At 38.0% G+C, this 20,368-nt stretch overlaps 1 protein-coding gene across 3 annotated transcripts in view; it reads right to left on the bottom strand.

Annotated features, from left to right (window-relative positions):
- Positions 1–20,368, bottom strand: part of STK33 (serine/threonine kinase 33) — a 162,824-nt gene that overhangs the window by 62,448 nt on the left and 80,008 nt on the right. For 2 of the 3 annotated variants that reach the window (XM_024756996.1, XM_024756997.1), the window contains exons 2-5: positions 10,446–10,836; positions 9,250–9,363; positions 5,375–5,488; positions 2,645–2,749 (exon numbers count right to left, since the gene is read on the bottom strand). In XM_024756996.1, the coding sequence (XP_024612764.1) occupies positions 2,645–2,749; positions 5,375–5,488; positions 9,250–9,363; positions 10,446–10,670 (558 nt within the window). In that variant the 5' untranslated portion in view covers positions 10,671–10,836. Of the gene's footprint in view, positions 1–2,644; positions 2,750–5,374; positions 5,489–8,107; positions 8,132–9,249; positions 9,364–10,445; positions 10,837–20,368 lie in introns of all 3 variants that reach the window. The other variant, XM_024756995.1, reaches the window with a different exon arrangement.

Genomic DNA, 20,368 nt, shown 5'->3' with positions numbered 1-20,368 from the left:
ATAAAAGTTATATCAACAGAAGTTTTTTACAACTCTTTATACAATTATTAAAAGTAATTGTGTAGAACATTTGGACTCACAAGAAACCATACATAGTCAAACTGCATGATCAGCATTACTATCTTAGCCTAACCCTTCAGGTAGCAATTTCCATTCATCCTTAAGATGGCTTCAACGGAAGGTCTAGGCATTTGTGTGAGTTGGGAAGATGGGGAGTCAGATGTGACCTGTGTGAATCAAGGGCAAACAATACATAAAAAAGACAATCACAGATGATGGTTTCTTTGGCCTTCAAATGATTCTAGATTTGGACTCCCACTTGTGCCCAACGTGAAATAACAGATCAGACTTACCCTCCCTCCTGAAACAACTTAAGAAATGGACAAAGTACATAAAATAACAATTTTCAGACATTAGACATCAGACAGCCTAGGGCAGTGATTCCTGAGAGAAGCGAAACCTATGAGACCAGCCCTGTGATTATCCTAGCTTACTGTCTGGAGAGTTTCCAAGCCACAGAGAAGGGAAAAGGAATCCAAACAGAGCCCAGCAGTCTACGTGAACTGAGGAGGTGGTGCTGGGAGTCCCTGAAGGCCAAGACAACTGAAGTTCACAGAGAAGATTACCAAAGAGGAGAAATCTATGGAGAGAAGGCTCCATAGATTTGCAGACAGCCCCCCTCGACTCTTCAGCAAAGTACCAACTAGCACATATGTATGAGGAAACTACCCAAAGTTGGGAGAAGAACCATGTGAAAAGATCAGAAGAAACAATCACTGGCGCTTACACATGGCCAGGAAGGGTTTGTATTCCCATTAGCCAGAGTGGAAAATCTCATTATTCATGGGGTAGAATACTCAAAAGGGTCTTCCCTCATTAGTCTGGAAAAATTAGCCCTAGACCAAAGGCTGCTCTGGTGCCACCTAACAAAGCTTAAAGCAAGCTTGAAAAGTATCAAACTATTTCCGATAACTTAACTATGTCCCAGAATAAAGCTCAAAAATAGTGTAAGAGTATTAAAAATAGCCAGCACCCAATCAAAAATTAACAGGCATCTAAAGAAGCAGGCATATAATGAAGGGGAAAAAATCAATCAATTAAAACTGACCTAGAAATGGCACATATGATAGAATTAAGAGAAAAGGACATTAAAGGTTATTGTAACTACATTTAAGGAGGAGGAAATAGTGAGCATGTTAAGTAGAAACATGGAAGATAGAAAAATGATCCAAAGCAAATTTCCATTGGAAGGGATAAACAGCGCATACGATGTTACAGAAAAAGAGATTACTGAATCTGAAGATATCACAATAGAAACTCAGCGAAACTAAACAGGGAGAGAAAAAAGATTGGAAAAAAAATGAATAGAGCATCAGTGAGCTTTGTACAATGTCAGGCAATCTCATGTGTACTTGAGGTCCTAAAAGTAGGAGAAGACAGAAAAAATATTTGAAGAAATAATGGCCAAGATGTTCCTTAATTTGATGAAAGCCATAAGCTCACAGATTCAAGAAGCTCCATGAACCCCAAGCCAGGATACATGAAGACAACTATACCAAGGCACAACATAATGAAACTGGTTAAAACTGATGAAAAAGAGCAAAACTATTCTAAGCAGATTTGAGGATAAAATAAGTCACAACTCTAAAACTGAAAAGGTAGAGAAGCCTTCTGGCACCACTGCCATATACTGCTCCCATAAAAGGTAACTGTGGTCTCTAACATTTATCAAGCACTTCTAATGAATCAAGCATAACGCATAACGCAAGTTGACTATTGCTATTGCTGCCTTAGAGACTGTCAAAGGAAACAGAGAACAATAGCTAACAGTCGATGAGATGTATGCTTTATATTCGCTTTCCCGTTTAATCCTTCAACAACCAAGTGAGTTTGATACTATCATTAAACCAATCTTACAGATGAGGAAACTTAAGTATAGAGAGGTTGAGTAACTTGTCCATGGTCTCAGAGCTAATAAGTGTTGGAGCCAGGATTATATTGCATAGGCAATCTGATCCCAGAGTCCACGTGCGTAACCACTGTATCATACTGCCTCCGAGCAGAGAAATACCCAAGCCCACGTGCATAAACAACTTGAAGGCAGAATGGCAAATAACCCAGGCTTCAGAACAACTCTAAATGGAAATTACAAGCATTGAAAGACAAGAATGAAAACATCTAGGAAAGAAGGAAGATTAAACATATTAGTTTAAGACACAGATGACAAAATATCTTCTACATAGTGCCAAATATGCCCATACCAACTCTACTATGAAGCTAGACTTGCAAAATTATGACCATATGCCAAGAGACTCTAATGGAGAACCAAGGACCAAAGCAAAAAGAAAGACACTTCTAAGGAAGCTCTGGTCACAAACGGGTTATATCTGAGGTTGTTTCAATTTTAAACATTTGTTTTCAACATGCCACCAGAAATTTCACTAAAAACGTCAATCTAATCATCAGACACCTAACTATAAAACCAACAATAAAAAGTCCTCCAGAATGCTCTCATCAATCTCCAGTGACAGACTCATGCCAAGGACATGAGCCACTGTGTCCCAAAAGGATTACTTCCCAAGGGAATGATGTTCATTTTGTAATAATAACAATTTTCAAAATGCAGCACCTGACAAAGCTTTACCTTAGGCGTCTCAAATACTTGTTCTAGATGTATAATGTGTTCGTGTTTCACACTTTTTAGGATGGTCACTTCCCGTTCAAGTAACTTCACAGCAGAGCTTCCAGCCTTCAATGATGAGGAAACATAGATTTCACATATGAATTTCATTACTGCATACCTCAATATAAAAGTTAAAGTTATTTAATATTTTTCCTACATTTTCTTTAGAAGTTCCTTTTTCAAAAGATAACATGCAACTTACTTATGTGTTAAGATTAAAGTATGCCCCATCTTATCCTTTGTCCAATTTTAAGAGATATATAATTTGGCCTCAAACCACATGTTTCTTGGACTGTTTCTATAAATTAGCTACAACATGGTCTCTATCATGTCACAAAATTATTGCAATTTTTAATAGCCTTTTTGGAATTTCCTTCAAAATCGTATTGATCCTTTCATGTCAGCACAATAAAAACAAAATCTACTTTCCCGGGACATCAATTAGAAAACGGATATAAAGCATCTGTCTCATTGTTTTTGTTTTATTGTTGTTTTGTTTTGATTATATTTATATACATATCAAAAGAAACAACAGGCAGTGAGACTCTACACTTGGCCCTGCATTATATTACTTCCTAGTCCCCCAGCCTCAAAAATTTGACAGAGAGAGAAAGAGGAGAGAGAGCACACTCGATCAAGATGGAGATGGAGATTTTGCCTTCAGACCAACCTAACTCCAATTTATCTCCTTACATGTAACCCTTAACCACACCTGACCAGGCCTTCATTCAGGATATAAGTAACTGTCTACAATGTCATCTAAGAAATTCCAGAAGGGCTTTCTCCACCCTAACCACCACTACTACCATCCCAGTCATCACCCCTCTTGATATCTAAATTACCATCATTATTCAAGGATAAACATTGTCCTCATTCACATGAAAATATCCCTGAAAGGGATAATAAAGTTCTTATTCCTCCCTCCTTACCCCTAACCCCTGCCCCCGCCAAGTTTGGGAGAGACATAATAGTTCCTGAAGGACTGGAAAGGGATTGATCATAAGGCAAATTTTACCTAGTTAAAATTTTTCCTAGTGTCATCCCTGCTTCCAATTACCTTTACCCTTCAACCATTACCATCTCAGGAGGGATAGGAAACTGCCCACCCTCTGTGCCTCACCCATGGAGGATGAAAGTCACAGTTTAAGGTTATCCTAGAGGGTCAAGAGAAATAGTGATTGTGAGGAGTGAATTCCTATACAGACTAGATATGGAGAGTTATCACAATATCCATCTCAATCCTCTTCCTACCTCCCTCCACAAATGATTTGACCTGTATATAATGCAGTAATATACTGTCCAATTCATATATTGACTATATAACTTTTACTTAGTGTCCTGAAAACTCTCAGCATCAATAGGTATGTGCAAGATTATGAATTCCTAAAGTTGCAAGCAGGCATCCTGACTATATAACCCTAAAACCCAACCCCTAACCCAATCTGGGATAGGAGCAAAGCAAAGGAAATAACATCCCATTTAGTTTTTTTTTTTATAAATGTATTTACTTAATTTATTTATTTTTGGCTGGGTTGGGTCTTCATTGCTGTGCGCAGGCTTTCTCTAGTAGTGGCAAGCAGGGGCTACTCTTTGCTGTGGTGCGTGGGCTTCTCATTGCGGTGGCTTCTCTTGTTGTGGAGCACGGGCTCTAGGCGTGTGGGCTTCAGTAGTTGCGGCACGTGGGCTCAGTGGTTGTGGCTCACGGGCTCTAGAGCACAGGCTCCGTAGTTGTGGTGCACGGGCTTAGTTTCTCTGTGGCATGTGGGATCTTCCCGGACCAGGGATAGACCCCGTGTCCCCTGCATTGGCAGGCGGATTCTCAACCACTGTGCCGCCAGGGAAGCCCCGACAATTCATTTAGTTAATTCTAAAGATTTCTAGAAGGGCTCTGGATCTCCCTTTATTAAGATTTAATGTTACTGTACTAAACTTTAGGGGGAAATGGTATATAATTTCCTATGGCTTGTTTTAAAGAATACATAAAACCTACTATTTCCTTTTGTAAGTGTAATATTTATCATCGCAAATCCAAGGGGAAAACACCTAATGTTGTCTTTTGTTTTTCCTCGGGCATAGAAAGTGTTTTAAAGTTGATGAAACGATCAGATATAAAGCTTGAGGACTTAGATTCTCCCTTAAAAAGAAGCCCAGTTGTTCTTCACTCCAATGAAATCTAGTGAGACATACAGTGATTACAAGTAAACAGTACAGAAGAGAGTTGGGGGAAAAGTGGTTCAAACTGAAAGAGTAGGTAGGATGAATAAACAGAGTTAGCTCCCAATGAGGAAACAGGGAATCAAAGGAAAGGCAAAGATAGGGACAAAGTATATCAGAACCACATCAGGAGAGACTACCGGGACCCATTTCTCACTAAGACATCGCTAGCCCACGGCCCTACATCTACACATACTGATGATCAGCCCTCACCTTCAGCTCACTCTGGTAAACTTTACCTATATTTGGTTATGCTGGTTATGTTAGGTAATCCTTTCACTTGCTTTTTAGTACCTGTCTACTTGAGTTTAAGAACTGGTCCCATCCCAGAAGGCTAGAGAAATATCCACATTTCTCCAGGGGAACAGCCTAGGCCCTGGCCCTCAGGGTCAGCTGTGTTAGTGTGAAAAGCTGTACTGCCTACCCCACCCTGCACTGGCACTGTGCCCTCAGTAGGATGCTGCCGATATGCCTTACCTTTTCTTTGCTCACTTTTTTAATTGCCCACTTAGTTTCTGTCTCCTTGTCAATAGCTTCAATGACCATTCCAAAGCTCCCTTTTCCCAGTATTCTTCCAAAGGTATAGATTTCCTGGATAGAAAACATGAGTTCCTTTGTCTCTCTCTGCCATTCATCAGGATTACAAATAAACATATAATACTGACAGATATCCACCCAAGGGAAGAGTGATTCTGCTCCAGGGTAAAATCAAATAGAAGACGCCCCATATTTGCTTCAATATTAATAAACACATCTTAATTAAACAAAAATAAGTTTTGATGAATTGTATTAAATATCCTTTAGAGGAAAACCATAAAAATCCTTACAAAGATATGTAAAAAACTTCAAAAGCATAAAAAATGAACCTCTTATAAACTACAATATTAATGAAATGTCTTCATAAGAAAAAGGAGGAATGGAACATTCATACATGCAAATATATATGTGTGTGTATAAGATACATTCAACCAAAAAATTATCACCAAACTCGGAGAGCTACACTATAAAATCAGCACATATTAACCACTGAACAACTGCTCTCCTGTTTACCAAGTAACCCTTTTTCTTTATCTTCACTGTTTCTATTTAAAAAATCACTTTTGTTGTTTTAGGAAAAGGAATATATGACCAAAATATCAATATAAATCAGCACTGTAAAAAAATAAAAACCTTCCACAGTAACACTGTCCAGACCAAGGATCCTTCTACTTATCGTTTACTCCTGCTTACAAAGACAGAATGCGTGGGTCTTGACAATACCAGCATTCCACTTCATGTCCTAAAATAACAAGCGCGTAACTCATTTACACTTTCATTTCTTGTGAATTTGGTTGCAGGGAGTCAGTCTCCTTGATCTGAATCAACTCCAGGGCAGTAGCAAGAGTTTCTCGACCCATAATGCACAGGGACTAGAACAGGAGAGAACACCTGAGCTAATGCTGCTCGGGGAAGCCTCTGTTGGGTTAGCCAGCCAAAGCCTGCCTTAGAGATGCCACGTTCCCTCTGCGTGACTACTTTCATCTTCACCATGCAACAGGTAAGTTACTGCTAGACTTTATGTTTTCTACTGCTTACATTCCTTTCTTAACTTTTGTAAAAGAAGATCCGTATCCAACTAATTACTTACCTCCTTATGAAGGGCTTCTCTGCCTAACTCTGCACCATGGTAATTGTTCGTTTGACTTCCTTCAACATGTATGCATTGGTCCTCAAACACTATTATTACTCTCTTGCTTACAAACACTTTGGCTCATTCTTTTCCTTCCAAGATGGTCTAGAAACACCTTATGAAGCTGTTTCTTTTGTATCCTTTAAAAAGCCTGCCTGAAACCTTGTAGGCAAAATATTCATGCTTAGTGCATGGGAGGAAAAGGGAGAAGGAAGAAGGGAAGGGAGGGGAGAGAAGGGGAAGGGAGGAAGAAAGGAAAGAAGGAAAGGGAAAGAAAAAAGAGACAGAGGGAGGGAAGGGGAGAGACAGAAAGGAAAAGAAAGAAGAGAAGAGAAGAGAAGAAAAGGAAAAGAAAAGAAAAATGTTCAGCTTCAACATGTTAGATTTTCCTTGGATATTTCCTTGTGATACATACTTTGGGGGCTACAAAGATGAATAAAACATAATTACTGTTTTCTCATAATTTGTAGTCTACTCAAAAAGACAAGATTATTACTTAAGTCATAAAATCTTAAGTTAAAAAAAAATACAAAATGACACTGGGGCCAGAGACCAGAGCTAAAATACTGGGAGAATAAGGGAAAACGTTATGAAAGACATGGCTTCTGAGATAGGCATGTGAGGGAACAAAGGCAAAAAAAAATAACTGAGAATATTTTTCTATAATCCAATCACAGCAAGGAAGGCATTTCAAAGGAACAGCAGTGCAAATGTGGAATGAATGAGTGAGCTGATAAATGAACTGAATCAATAAATCAATCTAGTCAGCAAGCCAGCCAGTCAGGAACCTTCTATACATATGCATATTTGAGAGAAGTGAGAGACTGGGTACATGGAGTTGAACCCTGGAGAAGGAGCTCCAGATCTGAGGTCCTGAATGTTGTGAATGGTGACTCCCACTCAGGCAGGGCACGTCCTGTCCAGGCGATTGTCCTCAGGACACTGCCTTCTGATGACTTATAATTACTTTGGCTTTTCCCTCTTCCCATTACCACTTGATAGTGAGAATCAAAGTCAAAAAACTAAGATGATTAAAATAAGACAAAACATTTTATTATATGTACCTGCAACTCCCAACTATACACTATGTAAAATGAGTTAAATCTCCACTTAAACCTTTTATTCCCACAGAACAAAATAATCTCAATAATCCCTAACCACTTCCCCAACTTTTCTTGTCCTTTAAAAATTAACCTCTCATTTCATCTCTAGACATATAGAACCACAATTTGGACACAGTATTTTAATACTGTTTATAGGATTTTTTAAATGAAGAATGGGTAGAAAAATAGTCCAACTGCCCAACTAGTTGTTTATAAATTAATCTTTTTCTTCAACTAACTGCTTTGGCATCATTACATAGTGATGACAATAAGGAGAAAATGACTTCTTGTTTGTAATAATTTTAAGAGGATGCTATTACAATAGTAACGTAGATCTCTTTTTATTGACATATAAGAAGTCCATGATATAGTATAGAGTGTGAAAGCATGCATGATATGATCTCATTACGAAAAATCTGTATATGTGGAGGTACTTACATTGATGTCTGGAAAGTTGTTCATCTAAATATTAAGAATAGTTATCATTAGGTAGTAGAACTTTGGATGACTGTAGCTTCCTTTTTTATACTCTTCTGAAATGTTTGATATCTTTAAAATGAGCCTGTCTACTTAATAGGGGAAGAGAAACTTCCACTATACCATTTAATGTTATTTCTTAAAAATATGTGTATATTTGAAATATTTTACAATTTAAACCAGGAAAAAAACAAAAACAAAAAATAGGGTAAGACTTATACATGCCTAGAAAAATGAAGTAAAGACAATAAATGTCAAAATTGGTTATGTCCGGCTCATGATTTTTATCTTCTTCACTTTTCTATCTATGTTTTCCTAATTTTTCAAAACACATACATTTTGCTTTTATAAAAGCTCTTATGTATGGTTAAATTTAAAACTCAGTAAATTTGTGGATTTTTTTAAAATTCAGGTCTTTTGTTTACAGGGGAAGATTTAAACTTTTCAGGTCAGAAGTTCTCAGAAAGTTTTTCTGATCTCTTCAAGTAAATTGCCAAATATTTCTTAAAGTAATTTTTTAAAGTTATTTAACATTAACACAATTTTCTTCTTGTTGTTCTTGTTGCAGTTCCTTTAATCTGGTGTTAAAGGAACACATTTTAATTTCTAAAATGGTACTAAAATTTAAGTCATATTTGTATATAAGAATTAGAATCCTGGGAAGAATAATATTGGTATTCACTCAGTCACAGGCTGGAAAAATATGGAGGGGTCCATGAGGGAAATTCTAGCCTCACTACTGGTCATCAAAGAAGTGAACAGCCAAACCATCTAAGTCACCTGGTCTCTGTCTGCATCTTGAATAGGTCTATACAAAGACTCCACAACTGCCCTCAGCAATGGGCAAGACCTGGAGACCAAAATGTTCTCATTTTGTCTAATAAAAATGCTCTCCACTTTAATTATTAAAGTCCATTTGCACCTCTATGAACAGAAAAAATAATTAAACTGCATTTTCTTTAGTAAAGACTTTGACATACTTAAAAATGGTAAGTTTCCTCTTTCCTTTCCTTAGAGACTTACTTTTAAATCATTTTTGCCATTAACACTGACTTAGAAGAAACTGGAAAATTTCTAGTAGCTTCAGTTTGCTCTCTATATACCTGAATAGCAGCTCCATTGTCCATCCTTATGTGAGGAACTTTTCCTTCTGTAAAGCTGCCTCGACCCCACTGTTGTTGAGATGATTTTCTCTCTACATTTGAGGTTTTTGAGGGCTTGGACCAAAAAGAAATTTTAACATTAACTTTAAGATATAATAATCTGACAAATCTTTATAGTGTGTCAAGATATTTATTGTGTACAAGATACTTTACTGTTTTTTTCAAATTCTAAGGCCTATATAATTCATTCACTCATTAGGCTAAAAGAGGCCTTAAGAAATTATTCAATCTAATCTCCTCTATCCAGGCAAGTCTACATGATGACTTGCATAGAAGATAAATCAGGACTTAAAATCTTTAACATCACAAAAGAAGGCAACTTCACAGCTTTCTCAATCACCCTTGTTTCAAGACATAACAGTCATCTCAAACCATCTGTGTATAGGTTATACACAAAAAATTACTGGCCAGACATTCACAAAATATGCTTTGAATGAAGATAACATAGCAATAATTCACTCAGAGACACCTATATGGCAAAAACTATACCATAATACAAATCAGAAATAACAGTTTAGGGTGAAAATGTGAAAAAGGTACAAACTTGAGGGGTGAGAACCTAACTTTTCTTAAACTTACTGCTCTCTGTCTCCAAAGTTGTGCTATATCAATGACAATCTTCCATAGTGCCTCTCCTCTATAAAGGCGAATATACCAAAACCTGTCCAACTGGGTAGTCATAGATTGTAACTAATGCAAGTCAATTTTGTAAGGTATACTTGATATTCCATCTAGATAACCAGGAACTGTCCTAAGTTAATAACCACCCTATATTTAACCACAACCATAAATCTCATTCTGCATCAGTTGAAGAAAATGCCCCCAAATTCAGATTGAATTCAATTTGAAAACCAATTCATTTCCATATAAACCATTTTTTAAAAAAGAAGCTGGAATAACATTCTGAATTATTCATAATCCTGAGAAATCATTAATTTGGGCAGTCGTTGGAAAGAGCGTAAAAGAAATTACCAACCAACTTTTCTCACCTCTTATGTAAGAAAGAAATGTTACTTTAATAGTTAAGAAGGCAATGAATTGGCTGACAAGGGTCCATGGGATATGGATGAATCTAGGGATGGGATCAGGGAATGGGACATCCACTTGTGTTGAGATGTACAATCTTCAATATTTACCAAATCTTTTCCAGAGGTAGTATCTTTGCTGGCTTGTCTCTCTTTTTTTCTCTCTGGTGAAACTGTAAATTCTGAACTACCAACGCTCGATGTCTGTGACATTTCCACCACTGACACTGGAGAAAGCTTTGTTTTACAAGAACATACACAAAGCACATTCTTCTGAGAAGTAGATGAACAGTTGGGGCATTTTGTGGATTTTTTACCACAGCTGCTATTAGCCATTTGCTGAACGCTTCAACAAAAGCAACTTGAAAGAAAGATGTTTCCACTGTTTGAGGAAAACAACCAGACCAAAAAGGATAAGGTAAGCTGATGACGAAAACTGTAACTTCCAAGTGGTGAGGTCCTTAGGTTAATGATGCACTAGACTTACAGTCACACATGAGAGCTGCAGGAAGAAAAGAAATCACCATTTAGAAAATTCTTTCTTATCCAATCACCCTCCTAGAAATCAAAGAAAAACTAGCAACTAGCACCAAAAGCATCCTGCCTATACATGAAAGTTAGTATTTACAACAAAATTAGAACATATTTCTAAAAACCAATACATTCTCACCTTCCAAAATTGAATTCTTGAACTCCAGACATTTTATTTTCTTAAGAGTCAAAAGAATCACCCTCTGTACAGAATCATAAAACTGTTAAAAAAGCATGGTCTAAGGAAATTTGGTGGGTTGATACCAATTTTCTTAATGAATTAGAATAGAATAGATATATACAAGAGTATTTTGCATAGATCCTTGGTAAGTTTTGTGAAACTTGAAAAAAATTATAGATATGAATGTACAGAATGTGCGTGTGTGCGTGTGTGTACACTTGGTCACAGCTTAAAATGTATTTCTTAGTGTGGGTTGTGGTAAAAAGAAAAAAGACTTTAAAATACTGATATAAAACGTACACTACTGTGGTTTCAGAAGTTAATAAGCCTTAGTCTACTTATTACCAGAGCAAAGCCATATCACACACTTTACAAAGGAGGAGATAATTTGATTTTATAAAACTATCTAATTCTAAAAGTTCAAAGGCAATATTAGAAGTATCCTCATTTTTATTCTCAAACAGAAAAATAGGAACGAGTGGGTACTATTTTCCCCTGAGTGAAGAACAGGTACGCCCATCATTCTACCTAACTAGAGTTACTGCAGCTGTATGGTGGCAAGTCAGAGAGATGTGAGCTGAGGAAGGAGGGGGATGTGTTCTGCAGCACATGAAAGAGAATACTTTGAGAAACTTCCAGAAGGAACTGGGAGTACATCGTTATGGTTTTGTGCCATCCTACTTCAGGTATTACTTAAAAGTGTATTTTGAAGTCATAGATTGATACGGCTGGGGTATATGGACTATACCTTTGTTCTTTGTACTGGAATAAACTTGACCAGAATAGGAGTTAAGATATCTTTATTTCATTAAAGAAACATATTTCTAGTTTTAATTGTCTAAGACTGATTTTCTAATCAGAAACAAGGGCTAATGTTGATCAAATCTTTATCTATTGCGATTACCATATTTTTTCTTATTAGATCTTTTGATATGCTGTATTGTATTAAAAAGCTTTCCTAATTATTAAAGCATTCTTACATTTATAGTATGAACCCTACATGATCATGATGGATGATTCTTTCAATGTGCTGAAAAGTTGAAATGTTTGTATCTTGACTTTTCACAGTTATATTCATAAGTTAAACTGGTCTATAATTTTCCTTTTCACTCATCTTTGTCAGGTTTTGATACAAGATCCTGGCAGCTTTATAAAATAAATTGGGTATCTTTCCATCTCGCAATGCTTTGTAACAATCTGTATAGCATGGGAATCTACAGGAAAATCTCCTAGGCCCTTAGGACTTTATGAAAGATATTGCTAGTAGTTTATCCAATGTTTATTCCCCCACTCTTCGTTATTAACAGAATCCTGATTTTTGTCTGGGACAGCAGTATGCTAATTAAAATCCTCCATTTCCTAGCATCCCTTGCAGCTTGCAGATGGCCATGTGACTTTTGACCATGAACCTTACAGAATGAAACCAAAGTTGTACTTAAAAGAAAACTTTATTAAAAACAGAAAAAAAACTTTATTAAAAACATCAAAAAATTGTTATCTTTTTCTTAGCTCTGTTCAGAAAGCATTTCCTTTAGTTTTTCTCTCAATTTCTCACTAAGTCATACTGTCACTGTATCACTGACATTGACACAGACTGCCGAGTACTTTTTTTTTTATACTGTCCATTTTATTATTTTTTAACATTTTTATTGGAGTCTAATTGCTTCACAATGTTGTGCTACTTTCCATTGCACAACAAAGTCAATCAGCCATATGTATGCATACATCCCCATATCCCCTCCCCCTTGCGTCTCCCTCCCACCCTCCCTATCCCACCCCTCCAGGTGGCCACAAAGCACCGAGCTGATCTCCCTGTGCTATGCAGCTGCTTCCCACTAGACATCTATTTTACATTTGGTAGTGTATATATATCAATGCTACTTTCTCACTTCGTCCCAACTTAAACTTCCCCTTCCCCGTGTCCTCAAGTCCATTCTCTACATCAGCATCTTTATCCCTGGCCTGTGCCCCTGGATTCATCAGAACTTTTTTTTTTTTCTGATTCCATATATATGTGTTAGCATATGGTATTTGTTTTTCTATTTCTGACTTACTTCACTCTGTATGACAGACTCTACGTCCATCCACCTCACTACAAATAACTCAATGTTGTTTATTTTTATGGCTGAATAATATTCCATTGTATATATGTGCCCCATCTTCTTCATCCATTCATCTGTGAATGGATGCTTAAGTTGCTTCCACGTCCTGGTTATTGTAAATAGTGCTGCAATGAACACTGTGGTAAATGACTCTTTTTCAATTATGCCCAGGGTATATGCCCAGTAGTGGGATTGCTGGGTCATATGGTAGTTCTTTTTTTAGTTTTTTAAGGAACCTCCATATTGTTCTCCATAGCAGCTGTATCAATTTACATTCCCACCAACACTGCAAGAGGGTTCCCTTTTCTCCACACCCTCTCCATCATTTATTGTTTGTAAATTTTGGGATAATGGCCATTCTGACTGGTGTGAGGTGATACTTCATTGTAGTTTTCATTTGCATTTCTCTAATGATTAGTGATGTTGAGCATCCTTTCATGTGTTTGCTGGCAATCTGTATATCTTCTTTAGAGAAACATCTATTTAGGGCTGTTGCCCATTTTTGGACTGGGTTGCTTGTTTTTTGATACTGAGCTGCATGAGCTGCTTGTATATTTTGGAGATTAATCCTTTGTCAGTTGCTTCATCTGCAAATATTTTCTCCCATTCTGAGGGTTGTCTTTTGGTCTTGTTTATGGTTTCCTTTGCTGTGCAAAAGCTTTTAAGTTTCATTAGATCCCATTTGTTATTTTTGCTTTTATTTCCATTTCTCTAGGAGGTGGGTCAAAAAGGATCTTCCTGTGATTTATGTCATAGAGTGTTCTGCCTATGCTTTCCTGTAATAGTTTTAGAGTGTCTGGCCTTACATTTAGGTCTTTAACCCATTTTGAGTTTATTTATTTTACACCCCCCACCCCCGCTGCTTCCCCCCTTGGTGTCCATATATTTGTTCTCTACATCTGTGTCTCAATTTCTGCCCTGCAAACCAGTTCATCTGTACCATTCTTCTGGGTTCCACATATATGCATTAATATACGATATTTGTTTTTCTATTTCTGACTTACTTCGCTCTGTATGACAGTCTCTACATTCATCCACGTCTCTACAAATGACGCAATTTTGTTCCTTTATATGGCTGAGTAATACTCCATTGTATATATGTGCCATATCTTCTTTATACATTTGTCTGTTGATGGGAATTTAGGTTGCTTCCATAACCTATATTGTAAATAGTGCTGCAATGAACACTGGGGTGCATGTGTCATTTTGAATTGTGGTTTTCTCTGGGTATATGCCCAGTAGTGGGATTGCTGGGTCATATGGTAATTCTATTTTTAGTTTTTTAAGGAACCTCCATACTGTTCTCCATAGTGACTGTATCAATTGACATTCCCACCAACAGTGCAAGAGGGTTCCCTTTTCTCCACATCCTCTCCAGCATTTGTTGTTTGTAGACTATCTGATGATGCCCATTCTAACTGATGTGAGGTGATACCTCATTGTAGTTTTGATTTGCATTTCTCTAATGATTAGTGATGTTGAGCAGCTTTTCATGTGCTTCTTGGCCATCTGTATGTCTTCTTTGGAGAAATGTCTATTTAGGTCTTCTACCCATTTTTGGATTGGGTTGTTTGTTTTATTAATATTGAGCTGCATGAGCTGTTTATATATTTTGGAGATTAATCCTTTGTTGATTTCTTTGCAAATATCTTCTCCCATTCTGAGGGTTGTCTTTTCGTCTTGTTTGTAGTTTCCTTTGCTTTGCAAAAGCTTTTAAGTTTCATTAGGTCCCATTTGTTTATTTTTGTTTTTACTTCCATTAGTCTAGGAGGTGGATCAAAAAAGATCTTGCTGTGATTTATGTCAAAAAGTATTCTTCCCATGTTTTCCTCTAAGAGTTTTATAGTGTCTGGCCTTACATTTAGGTCTTCAATCCATTTTGAGTTTATTTTTGTGTATGGTGTTAGGGAGTGTTCTAATTTAATTCTTTTAAATGTAGCTGTCCAGTTTTCCCAGCACCACTTGAAGAGACTGTCTTTTCTCCATTGTATAACCTTGACTCCTTTGTCATAGATTAGTTGACCACAGGTGCATGGGTTTATCTCTGGGCTTTCTATCCTGTTCCATCAATCTATATTTCTGTTTTTGCGCCAGCACCTTGTCTTGATTACTGTAGCTTTATAGTATAGTCTGAAGTCAGGGAGTCCGATTCCTCCAGCTGTTTATTTCCCTGGTTTGGCTATGTGGGGTCTTTTGTGTCTCCATACAAATTTTAAGATTTTTTTGTCCTAGTTCTGTAAAAAATGCCATTGGTAATTTGATAGGGATTACATTGAATCTGTAGATTGCCTTGGGTAGTATAGTCATTTTCACAATATTGATTCTTCCAATCCAAGAACATGGTATATCTCTCCATCTGTTTGTATCATCTTCAATTTCTTTCATCAGTGTCTTATAGTTTCCTGCATACAGGTCTTTTGTCTCCCTAGGCAGGTTAATTCTTAGGTATTTTATTCTTTTTGTTGCAGTGGTAAATGGCAGTGTTTCCTTAATTTCTCTTTCAGATTTTTCATCATTAGTGTATAGGAATGCAAGAGATTTCTGTGCATTAATTTTGTATGCTGAAACTTCACTGAATTCATTGATTAGCTCTAGTAGTTTTCTGGTGGCATCTTTAGGATTCTCTATGCATACTATCGTGTCATCTGCAAACGGTGACAGCTTTACTTCTTCTTTTCTGATTTGGATTCCTTTTAGTTCTTTTTCTTCTCTGACTGCTGTGGCTAAAACTTCCAAAACTATGTTGAATAATAGTGGTGAGAGTGGGCAACCTTGTCTTGTTGCTGGTCTAAGAAGAAATGGTTTCAGTTTTTCACCATTGAGAACGATGTTGGCTGTGGGTGTGTCATATATGACCTTTATTATGTTCAGGTAGGTTCCCTCTGTGCCTACTTTCTGGAGAGTTTTTATCATAAATGGGTGTTGAATTTTGTCAAAAGCTTTTTCTGCATCTATTGAGATGATCATATGGTTTTTATCCTTCAATTTGTTAATAAGGTGTATTACATTGATTGATTTGTATACACTGAAGAATCCTTGCATTCCTGGGATAAACTCCACCTGGTCATGTGTATGATCCTTTTAATGTGCTGTTGGATTCTGTTTGCTACCATTTTGTTCAGGATTTTCACATCTATGTTCATCAGTGATATTGGCCTGAGGTTTTCTTTTCTTGTGACATCTTTGTCTGGTTTTGGTATCAGGGTGATGGTGGTCTCATAGAATGAGTTTGGGATTTTTCCTCCCTCTACTATATTTTGCAAGTGTTTGAGAAGGATAGGTGTTAGTTCTTCTCTAAATGTTTGATAGAATTCGCCTGTGAAGCCATCTGGTCCTGGGCTTTTGTTTGTTGGAAGATTTTTAATCACAGTCTCAATTTCAGTGCTTGTGATTGTTTATATTTTCTATTTCTTCCTGGTTCAGTCTCGGAAGGTAGTGCTTTTCTAAGAATTTGTCCATTTCTTCCAGGTTGTCCATTTTATTGGCATATAGTTGCTTGTAGTAATCTCTCATGATCCTTTGTATTTCTGCAGTGTCAGTTGTTACTTCTCCTTTTTCATTTCTAATTCTGTTGATTTGATTCTTCTCCCTTTTTTTCTTGGTGAGTCAGGGTAATGGTTTATCAATTTTGTTTATATTCTCAAAGAACCAGCTTTTAGTTTTATTGATCCTTGCTATTGTTTCCTTCATTTCTTTTTCATTTATTTCTGATCTGATGTTTAAGATTTCTTTCCTTCTGCTAACTTTGGGGATTTTTTGTTCTTTCTCTAATTGCTTTAGGTGTAAATTTGGGTTGTTTATTTGAGATTTTTCTTGTTTCTTGAGGTAGGCTTGTATTGCTATAAACTTCCCTCTTAGAACATTCTTTTTCCAACCCCTCACTTTCAGTCTGTATGTGTCCCTAGGTCTGAAGTGGGTCTCTTGTAGACAGCATATATATGGGTCTTGTTTTTGTATCCATTCAGCCAGTCTATGTCTTTTGGTTGGAGCATTTAATCCATTTACATTTAAGGTAATTATTGATATGTATGTTGCTATTACCATTTTCTGAATTGTTTTGGGTTTGTTTTTGTAGGTCTTTTCCTTCTCTTGTGTTTCCTGCCTAGAGAAGTTCCTTTAGCATTTGTTGTAGAGCTGGTTTGGTGGTGCTGAATTCTCTTAACTTTCGCTTGTTTGTAAAGGTTTTAATTTCTCCAACAAATCTGAATGAGATCCTTGCTGGGTAGAGTAATCTTGATTGTAGGTTCTTCCCTTTCCTCACTTTAAATATGTCCTGCCACTCCCTTCTGGCTTGCAGAGTTTTTGCTGAAAAATCAGCTGTTAATCTTATGGGGTTTCCCTTGTATGTTATTTATTGCTTTTCCTTTGCTGCTTTTAATATTTTTTCTTGTATTTAATTTTTGATAGTTTGATTATATGTATCTCGGCATGTTTCTCTTTGGGTTTACCCTGTATGGGACTTTCTGCACTTCCTGGACTTCACTGAGTATTTCCTTTCCCATGTTAAGGCGGTTTTCGACTATAATCTCTTCAAATATTTTCTCAGACTCTTTCTTTTTCTCTTCTTCTCCTGGGACCCCTATAATTCGAATTATGGTGTGTTTAATGTCATCTCAGAGGTCTCTGAGACTGCCCTCAATTCTTTTCATTCTTTTTTCTATATTCTGCTCCCTGGCAGTTATTTCTACCATTTTATCTTCCAGCTCATTTATCCATTCTTCTGTCTCAGTTTTTCTGTTATTGATTCCTTCTAGAATTTTTTTTTTTTTCGGTACGCGGGCCTCTCACTGTTGTGGCCTCTCCCGTCGTGGAGCACAGGCTCCGGATGTGCAGGCCCAGCAGCCATGGCTCACGGGCCCAGCTGCTCCGCGGCATGTGGGATCCTTCCGGACCAGGGCACGAACCCATGTCCCCTGCATCAGCAGGTGGACTCTCAACCACTGCGCCACCAGGGAAGCCCCCTTCTAGAATATTTTTAATTTCAGTTACTGTGCTGTTCATCACTGTTTGTTTGCTCTTTAGTTCTTCTAGATCCTTGTTAATTGTTTCTTTTATTTTCTCCACTGTTTCCGAGATTTTGGATCACCTTTACTATCATTATTCTGAATTCTTTTTCAGGTAGGTTGCCTCTTTCATCTTCATTTATTTGGTCTTGTAGGCATTACCTTGCTCCTTCATCTGTAACATATTTTTTTGTCATTTATTTTTTTTGATGGGTGGGCCTGTATCCCTGCCTTACTGGTTGTTTGGCCTGAGCCACCCAGAACTGGAGTTTGCAGGCAGTTGGATAGAGCTGGGTCTTGGTGCTGAGATTAGGACCTCTGGGAGGCCTCACTCCAATTAATATTCCCTGGGGTCTGAGGTTCTCTGTTAGTCCAGCAGTTTGGACTCAGAGCCCCCACCATAGGAGCTCGGGTCCAACCTCCGGCCTGGGAACCAAGACCCCGCAAGCTGCGTGGCGCAGAGAAAAAAGAAAAAAAAAAAGAAAAGAAAAGAAAAAAAGGAGCAGTACAATATCAAAGAGTAAAAAACAAAATAAAAGTTGAAAGATAAAGAATATATTAAGAAAAGTAAAAGTATAATTGAAACAACTGCAACAAGGTAAAATAAAACCACAACAGAAAAAAGAAAAAAAAAAGGGGGGCGGGGAGTGGGGGAACAAGCCAAAAGGAGAGAACAATAACAAAGTATAATGAATAAAATAAAATTATAAAAATAAAAATTTATTAGGAAAAATAAAAATATAAATGAATCCTAGGCTCAGGACCCACGCAGCCAAAAAGGCCTTGGGGGCAGGGCCTAGGTGGGGCAACACTGAAGCATGGAGCCGGGCCCCCTGCCTTGGACCTGCGAGGAAGGGGAGAGGCAGCATGTGGAAAGGAGGGCCTCTGGAGTGTGGCGTTCCGGAGTTTGGAGGTAGGGCCCTGGGTGAGGGCGTAGGGGCGGGGCTTGGGCTCTGCACGGCAGGAGGGAGGCTCTGAGGGCAGAGGACTGGGCCCGGGAGCCCAACAGGCTCCCCGGTGCCTAAGTGGACAGGGAAAGCACTGGCCCGTTCCCTTCCGTTCCTCTGCGCCCCTCCTGCACCGTCTCCCCCTGGGTCTCCCCCTACTTCACTGGGCCCCTAACCGTGGGTGGGTCCCGCTGGCCATAGGAACTCCTCCCTCCCCCAGCCGCCCCTCAGGGGTGCTGTCCCAGAGGTCCGTCCTTTACTTTTGCTCCCCCTTCACTCCCTCCCACTCCCTTAGGACGCGTGTGGCTGAAGGGGGCCTAGGTGGTCAGGGGAAACCTGGCCACGTTCCCTTTTGATCCTCTGCCCTCCCAGTGGTTACCCAATTTCCCCCTTCGGGCGTGGGATCCCTTCCCCTCCCCCATGCCAGTCCCATCCCGCCCCCACTTCTCCTCCCCCTTCACTCCCCCCACACCCCACATCCTACCCGGTCACTGGGGTTTCCTCCTGTCCCCTTAGGTGTCCGTGGTACCCCACTGGTGCCTGGTAGGTGCCCTACTTGTGAGGAGACGCAAATTCCTTATCCTCCTAATATGTCATCTTGACTCCGCCCTCTGACGAGTACTTTCTTGCTTCAGTTTCTGACATATCCATTGCCCTAGAAGTATTTGGTAGCTATATTCAGAAAGCTTAGGCGTTCCTGGTACTCACTGACAAGCTACATTTCTACTCTCCAACTTACTATTACATTTGCCAACATAATGTTCTACTCTCTTACCCCAGCAGTTCTAAAACAATAGGTTGAATAGCTGCATGCAAAATTTCTTGACAAGGATTGGATTTCGAATTTAATTTCTTTTTGGCTGGCTGAACTCCAATTATTTTAGCTTAAAAACCAAAATAGAACAAACGTTTACTCACATTTCTTTCTTTTTCATTTATGAATTTATCTGAAAGATCTGTTACTAAAATAAATCTACCGTCTAGCAGGCCAAATGATGTCATTCATGTTTTAGGGGCATAAAATGAATCAGGTATTTCAAACCTAGCATATCTTTATGTAAACACAAAGATGAATAGCTCTTCTTCTATAGAATCATGGAATTACATTTAAACAGGACTTTTGATATAAAAAATACATCAGAAAACCAAAGAAACTTCTAACATAATAGTGTTTCTTTGTGTCTCCAAAGACTGGACATGCATAGGTATTAAACATATGCAAATAAATAAAATAAGGTCAGATCATGTCAATGCTTAACTAACATGTGAG

This window comes from Neophocaena asiaeorientalis, unplaced genomic scaffold (genome assembly GCF_003031525.2).
Source record: "Neophocaena asiaeorientalis asiaeorientalis breed wild unplaced genomic scaffold, Neophocaena_asiaeorientalis_V1.1 scaffold504, whole genome shotgun sequence".
Taxonomy (NCBI): Eukaryota; Metazoa; Chordata; class Mammalia; order Artiodactyla; family Phocoenidae; genus Neophocaena; species Neophocaena asiaeorientalis.
The sequence above is the reverse complement of the archived record's forward strand: the minus strand, read 5'-3'. Positions and strand labels throughout refer to the sequence as shown.